Source organism: Pristiophorus japonicus, chromosome 2 (genome assembly GCF_044704955.1).
Source record: "Pristiophorus japonicus isolate sPriJap1 chromosome 2, sPriJap1.hap1, whole genome shotgun sequence".
NCBI classification, from domain to species: domain Eukaryota; kingdom Metazoa; phylum Chordata; class Chondrichthyes; family Pristiophoridae; genus Pristiophorus; species Pristiophorus japonicus.
The window spans coordinates 185820294-185828513 of NC_091978.1; the positions used below are offsets into that span (position 1 = coordinate 185820294).

The window sequence follows — 8220 nt, forward strand, 5'->3', positions numbered from 1 at the left end:
AGTTACTGAGGCCTTGGGGCCCAACTGTCTTTTACTTTTAACATGCAGGCAATTCACCTTGTTTGTCTGACGACTGGAAATGGTGCAAAATTCTCAGGAGTAATGGTTGGCCATATCCATTGTCATAGCTGTCTGACAAGCTAAATCAAAAGTTAAGTAAAGCGTTGTCAACAACTTTCTTCCGATTGCTTCATTTTTCATCCCACAAACAAAGCGGTCATGCAAATCTTGGTCCTGAAAGTTTCAGAAATGTCAGTGAATGGATAGCTTATTTAAAGCTACAATGTATTCACTGATACTCTCATCATGCAACTGATTTTGTGTTCCAAAACGATAACTTTCAGCAATTTCCAGGGGCTCAGGACTGTAGTGAGAATCTCCGTCAGTGGCGAAACCTTTGGTTTGCGGGAACAAGCAATTTTTTCTGGAATTCATACACGTCGGGGCCTGCTTTAGTCAAGAAAATAGCTTGTTTTCTTTCTAAAACCACCCGGTTACGGTTTTCATCATTTGGGTCTTCGACAATACAATTCGTGGTGAAAAACCTTTCTAGCCACTCCACTTACACTCCGAAAGTCTTTCGGTCATGATGGAACTCACCCAAGTGCCCTATTATTCCTATAGGTGTGGCCATCTGGACTCTGGCACCATCAGCAGTTTAGCCAAGTGTGCTTGAAATTTGCCTTGAATTTTTAGCAGTTCTGCTCAACAAAGAACCTCTCAAATTCTCTCTGTTGGTTGACAGGAACATCCAACAACAAAAATTTCAGCTCGGGAATCCAGAAATCCTATTCTCATCGCCAATGTGATATATTCTTATGACATCATTAACAAACACACTAGCACAAGATGGCTCTGAACAGAAAAACTGTCATAAGAACATAAGAAAATAAGAAATAGGAGCAGAGTAGGCCATACGGCCCTTCGAGCCTGCTCCGCCATCCAATACGATCATGGCTGATCCGATCATAGACTCAGCTCCACTTCCCCGCCTGCTCCCCATAATCCCTTATCTCCTTATCATTTAAAAAACTGTCTATTTCTGTCTTAAATTTATTCTATGTCCCAGCTTCCATAGCTCTCTGAGGCAGCAAATTCCACAGATTTACAACCCACTGAGAGAAGAAATTTCTCCTCATCTATATTTTAAATGGGCAGCCCCTTATTCTAAGATCATGCCCTCTAGTTCTCGTCTCCCCCATCAGTGGAAACATCCTCTCTGCATCCATCTTGTCAAGCCCCCTCTTAATCTTATATGTTTCGATTAGATCACCTTGCATTCTTCTGAATTCCACTGAGTAGAGGCCCAACCTACTCAACCTTTCCTCATAAGTCAACCCCCTCATCTCCGGAATCAATCTAGTGAATCTTCTCTGGACTGCCTCCAAAGCAAGTATATTGTTTCTTAAATATGGAAACCAAAACTGCACGCAGTATTCCAGGTGTGACCTCACCAATACCCTGTATAACTGTAGCAAGACTTCCCTGCTTTTATACTCCATCCCCTTTGTAATAAAGGCCATGATTCCATTGGCCTTCCTGATCACTTGCTCTAACTGCATACTATCCTTTTGTGTTTCATGCACAAGTACCCCCAGGTCCCACTGTACTGCAGCACTTTTCAATCCTTCTCCATTTAAATAATAACTTGCTCTTTGATTTTTTTCTGCCAAGGTGCATGACCTCACACTTTCCAACATTATGCTCCATCTGCCAAATTTTTGCCCACTCACTTAGCCTGTCTATGTCCTTTTGCAGATTTTTGTATCCTCCTCACACATTGCTTTTCCTCCATCTTTGTATCATCAACAAGCTTGGCTACGTTACATTTGGTCCCTTCTTCAAATCGTTAATATAGATTGTAAATAGTTGGTTTCCCAGCACTGATCCCTGTGGCACCCCATTAGTTACTGATTGCCAACCAGAGAATGAACCATTTATTCCGACTCTCTGTTTTCTGTTAGTTAGTCAATCCTCTATCCATGCTAATATATTACCCCCAACTCCGTGAACTTTTATCTTATGCAGTAACCTTTTATGTGGCACCTTGTCAACTACACCACATACACCACATCCACTGGTTCCCCTTTATCCACCCTGTTTGTTACATCCTGTGACTTTGCCACAAGATCCTTTACTATTTATATCAGCGATCCACCAGGTGGAATAGTATTCCACTAGGGGGAGCTCTATTACAATGGCCACAAAAAATTGACCTTTTGACATTTGGGGGGATACCTCTGGGACATTTCCCAGCAGAAGAGGACACAAATTGTGGCTTAAGTGGCCGCCCCAGAAACAAAATGGGGTAGACATTAGTCCGGGCCCAGACCCGGCGCTACATGAGCATTGTGTGCCGAGATAGAAAGACCCGAGGCCATCTCGAAATTGATCATCAGGCCTCATTCAATTCATGGTCAATAGAGAGGTGTGTAATACTGCACTTACATAATTCACCCCTGGGATCGATATAAATGCATTTTAAGTTTAAGACTAGCGCATCTGTGTGTAATTTAGACCACAAAGCATCATGTTATAATTATGTAAAAATAAATAACTCTTTATGAATCTGAAAGAGGATTGTTATCAATTTAAAAATTAAATAGCAAAGAAAAGCTGGTTGAATTTAATACACTATGCTACTTTTAATATAAAAAAATTCTTAGAGCATAGAATGGTATAGCATGTTACAGCACTTCACCCCTGGAGCTTCAGTTTGAACAAAGCTCTTTGTGACTGATAAAAGTCTCCTCTCTCCTGGGCTGTCTGAGTTATCAGTGAAATGATTCTAAACAGTTGCAACACTTGGAGAAGTGGTTGAGCAAGTTCACTTCCTTCAAGAATAACTTTTGGAGTTGCCACATTCACCTCCAGGAAAATTCTGCTGCAGTCTGAACTTTTTGATGCAATTGCTATGTACCAACTTTGTGGCCTAGCAATTCAGAGGTTTATCAATGGCCGTTAAGGCCTGTTTTGATGAATCACTTCCATCCGCTTCCGATGGGTCCCACAATGCCCACCATTTAGGGCAGGTCGGCAGCACTGCTGTTGCCTGCGCTCGCTAGAGAATTGGAAATCTGGCAGATCGTGATGACAATGAGTGTGCAGCGCTAATTTGATGCATGAGCTGCCACTTTCAATGTCGCCGGTCCACTTACCATCCTCTCTTAATCACGAGCAGCTGACCCAGCGTTTAGCAGCAGGAAGGACCCTCCACCAGCCCAATTTAAAGGAATCATCAACAACAACTTGCAGCTGACATGGTTTGTCAGTTTTACTGGCTCGAAATCCGGAATTTTCTGGGATCCATATGGGTGTGATCGGAGGCAGGTTGGGAAATTTGAAATAAGTTGCAGCGGATCGGGAACACGCCCCCACATGCCTTTCCCTCGGGTGCATTTGCCGGTGTGGCGGCAACTCGACTGGCAGAGATGGGCGACCAAATTCAAATCATTAACAGGTAGTTGTCAGAACCATGAGTTTTTCAGCCTACCTTTCAAAATTCCCTGGCTGCCCACAGGATTCACACAGCTTGGGAACCATGTCTGTCAGCCTGAGGTGGGAGTTGAGAGGCCATCTATTCCATCATCATGGGTGCCATTTATACTGTGTCACTTTGGTCTTCAGAATCAGACTGCAGTGAGCCCCAACACCAGCAGTACCAAGCACACCAGCAGCATCAATAACAACACCACCAACCTTCTCAACCACCTGACACCACATAGAACAGAGGGCATTAGCACAGGGCTACACTATGCCGGAGGTGATACCCCCAACACATGGTATACAGGCAGAGGATGAGCTTCCTCAACATGACTGAGCAGCATTGCCAAAGGAGGCTTAGACTATCATGCAAATTCATCATAGACATTCACACATTGCTCGAACAAGACCTTCAGCCCAGTAGAGTGGGTGGTCTTGCCTTACCAGTGCCTGTCAAGGTTACCTGTGCCCTCAACTTCTTCGCCTCAGGCTCCTTCCCAGAATCTGCAGCAGACATTTGCGGCATCTCGCAGTCGGCTGCCCACAGATGCAACACACTTGTCACCGATGCACTCTTTGACAAGTCACTCCATTATATCAACTTTGCCACTGGTGAAGCCAATGCTACTGAGTGGGTGCTGGGCTTTGCCACACTGATTGAATTCCCACGGGTGCAGAGCATCATCAACTGCACACATGTAGCCATTAGGGCACCCCATCCTCACCCAGGAGTCTTTGTCAACTGCAAGGGCTTCCACTCCCTCAATATGCAGCTGGTCTACAACCATAGGAAGATCACCATGCATATGTCTGCCAAATTCCCTAGCAGATGCTATGACTCTTTCGTCCTTCACCAGTCCAGCTTCCCTCAGCTTATTGCTCCTCCAAACAGACTTTCTGGCTGGCTGCTTGGAGACGAGGGGTATCCACTGAAGACTTGGCTCATGATACCCTTGAAGAGACCAAGTACTGAGGCCCAAGAGAATTACAATGAAAGTTACATTTCCATCAAATGTGTCATAGAGCAGACAATAGGCATGCTCAAAATGACCTCAGATACAATGACAGATCTGGAGTAGCCCTTCAGTATGCACCAGCCAGGGTATCCAGAATCGTTGTGGTTTGCTGCGCCCTGCACAACATAGTGCAGCAGCAAGGATTAGCGCTGCATGAGGAACAAGGCACTGAGCGCTCAGCCTCTTCAGAGGAGGAGAAACAGGAGGTGGAGGAGGAAGATCATTAGCTGGAAGACAAGGAGGAGCAGGAGTTGGAGGAACCTGTGGGCTAGATCCCACCAGCACCCAAGCATATTGCTGCCCAGGAGGCCAGGGATGGCCTCACATGGCCAGATTTACTTAACTTTATGCAGTACATCCATATGGCTGCCATATGCTGTGCCAGGTTGGCCTTTACAGCAACACTGTAAAGTATCCCGACTGTAATATAAAGCTCCATCAAGTGGACTACTGCTCCACCTAGTGGACTACTGTGGTAATGCAACTGCTCATGTAAATACAATAAAAGCATCATGTGACAAGTTCACCTGACAAATTTCAATAAAGCCATCTTTTATGTGTGCGTTTGTGATATTGTAAAGAATATATCACAGCTACAATGACCAAGCCATTCCTTTCACACTGACCACCATTACGGGAGGTATTGCGATGGCTCACCATTCACTGCAAATCACTAAGGTGGGCAGATGGAAGGATTATCAGTGGGAAAGCATTTTTGTTGTAGTGATCATAATTCAGTTATTTTTAGCATAGTATGGAGAAGGACAAAGATAAAACAAGGACAAAGATAAAACAAGAGCAAAGGTTCTAATTTACTGGATTGCGAAGTGATTTAGCAAAAGTGGACTGGAAACAGCTACTTGAAGGTAAATCAGTGTCAGAGTAGTGGGAGCCGTTCAAGAAGGAGGTACATGGAGTTAAGGGTAAACATGTTCCCACAAAGAAAAAGGACAGAACTGCCAAATTTTGAGCTACCTGGATGACAAGGTGTGTACATGATAAGATAATGCAAAAAAGGTATGCTTATATCAGACATTGAGAGCTCAATACTGCAGAAAGACTCAAAGAGTATAGAAAGTGTAGGGGTGAAATTAAAAAGGAAATTAGGAAAGCAAAAAGAGGGCATGAAAAAATACTGATAAGAAAACCCAAAGATATGTTCTAATTACATAAAGAGCAACAAGTTAACTAAGGAAAGATTAGGACCAATTAGAGACCAAAATGGTAACCTATGTGTGCAGACGGAGGAAGTGGGCAACTTCTCAGAAAGTGCAGCAGTCCATGCTCACATGCAGAAAGACCTGGATGACATTCAGGCTTGGGCTGAGAAGTGGCAAGTAACATTCGCGCCACAGAAGTGCTAGGCAATGACATTCTCGGACAAGTGAGAATCTAACCACTGCCCCTTGATCTTCAAGGGCATTACCATCACTGAACCCCCACCATCAACATCCTGGGAATAACCATTGACTAGAAACTTAACTGGATAGCCACATAAATAATGTGGCAACAAGAGTGGGTCAGAGGCTGCATATTCTGTGGCAAGTGTCTCACCTTCTGACTCTCCAAAGCCTTTCTACCATCTACAAGGCACATGTCAGGAGTGTGATGGAATACTCTCCACTTGCCTGAATCAGTGCAGCTCCAACAACACTCAGGAAGCTTGACACCATCTGGGCCAAAGCAGCCCGCTTAATTGGCACCCCATCCACCACCTTAAATATTCATTCTCTTCACTGTCAGTGTACCGTGGCTGCAGTGTGTACCATGTATAAGATGCACTGTTGCAACTCGCCATAGCTTCTTCGGCAGCACCTCTCAAACCCGTGACCTCTACCACCTCGAAGAACAAGGGCAGAAGGTGCATGGGAGCACCATCACCTCCAAGCTCCCCTCCAAGTTACACACCATCCTGACTTGGAAATATATCGCCATTCCTTCATTGTTGCTGGGTCAAAATCCTGGAACTCCCTCCCTGACACCTTCATCACAAGGACTGCAGCAGTTCAGGAAGGTGGCTCACCATCCCCTTCTCAAGAGCAATAAGAGATGTGCAATAAACGTCAGCGATGCCCATATCCTGGAACAAATTAAAAACACATTTTAAAAAGGGACAAAGAGGGGCAAAGGGAGATTATGAGAATAGATCAGCAGCTAACATAAATGGGAACCCAAATATCTTTTGTAAACACAAAAATAATTAAAGGGTAGTCAAAGGAAGGATAGGGCCGATTAGGCAAAAGTGGACTGCAAACAGTTACTTGAAGGTAAATCAGTGCCAGAACAGTGGAAGGCATTCAAGGGAGAGGTACATGGAGTTCACAAAGTAAAAGGGTAGAACTGACAAATTTATAGCCATCTGGATGATAAAGTGCATACAGAGTAAGATAAGGCAAAAAAAGGGAAGCCTATATCATATATCACGAGCTCAATACTACAGAAAGCCTAGAAGTGTATAGAAAGTGCAAGGGTGAAATTAAGAAGGAAATAAGGAAAACAAAAAGAGGACATGAAAAAATATTGGCAATTAGGATCAAATAAAACCCAAAGATGTTTTCCAATTACATAAGGAGCAAGAAGATACCTATTAAAAAAGCGAAATACTGCAGATGCTGGAATCTGAAATAAAACAGAAAATGCTGGAAATCCCAGCAGGTCAAGCAGCATCTGTGTCGAGATGAAAGGTCACAGACATCAAACGTTAACTCTGTTTCTCTCCACAGATGCTGCTTCACCTGTTGAGATTTCCAGCATTTTCTGTTTTTATATATTATATAAGAGGATAACTATGTTAATCTATGCGTGGAATCGGAGGATGTGGGTAAGGTACTAAATGAATTCTTTGCAGCGGTCTTCACAAAAAAGGGGGATGATGCCAATGTTGGAGTTAAGCAGGAAGGGAGTGAAATATTGGATGGGATAAACATAGTAAGAGAGGAAGTATTAAGGGGGTAACATCTTTGAAAGTAGATAAATTGTCAGGACCAGATGAAATATACCCTAGGCTATTAAAAGAAGCAAGGAAGGAAATGGCGGAGGCTCTGACCATCATTTTCCAATCTACCCTGGCTATAGGAGTGGTGCCAGAGGATTGGAGAACTGCTAATGTTGTACCATTCTATAAAAAGGGAGGAAGGGATAAATCAAGCAATTACAGGCCAGTTCGTTTAACCTCAGTGATGGGCAAATTATTGGAATCAATTCTAAGAGACACTAAAAACCTTCATTTAGAAAAACTCAGATTAATCAAGGATAGTTAGCATGGATTTGTTAAGGGAACTTCATGTGTGACTGACTTGATTGAATTTTTTGAGGAGATTACAAGGAGCATCAATGAGGGCAGTGTGTTTGATGTAGTCTACATGGATTTTAGCAAGGCTTTTGACAAGGTTCCACATGGCAGGCTGATCAAAAAAGTAAGGGGTTGGAGTTCAGCAGCTGATACCGGAGAGCAATGGGGTGTGAAGTGTACTGGTCAATATTTATCCCTCAATTAACATAACTAAAACTGATTATCTGGTCATTATCACATTGCTGCTTGTGGGAGTCTGTTGTCTGAAAATTCACTGCTGTAGTCCCTGCATCACAACAATGATTACACTTCAAAGGTACTTAATTGGCTGTAAAGCACTTTGGAATGTCCTGCCGTCATGAAAAGCATAAGATAAATGCAAGTCTTTCTTTTTTGCTCCTATTCCTCCTCTTCCCTCTTCTAGCAGCT

General features: G+C 43.4%; 1 protein-coding gene across 1 annotated transcript; it reads left to right on the forward strand.

Moving 5' to 3' along the window:
* Positions 1-3812: 3812 nt before the first annotated feature.
* On the forward strand, positions 3813-4562 carry LOC139229317 (putative nuclease HARBI1). The gene has a single exon (XM_070861012.1). It carries the CDS (start codon positions 3813-3815, stop codon positions 4560-4562), a length of 750 nt encoding a protein of 249 aa, XP_070717113.1.
* Positions 4563-8220: the final 3658 nt, after the last annotated feature.

What these genes read in the sequence shown, in the direction of transcription:
- LOC139229317 (XM_070861012.1), top strand. Translation starts at nt 3,813, where the DNA reads ATGACTGAGCAGCATTGCCAAAGGAGGCTTAGACTATCATGCAAATTC.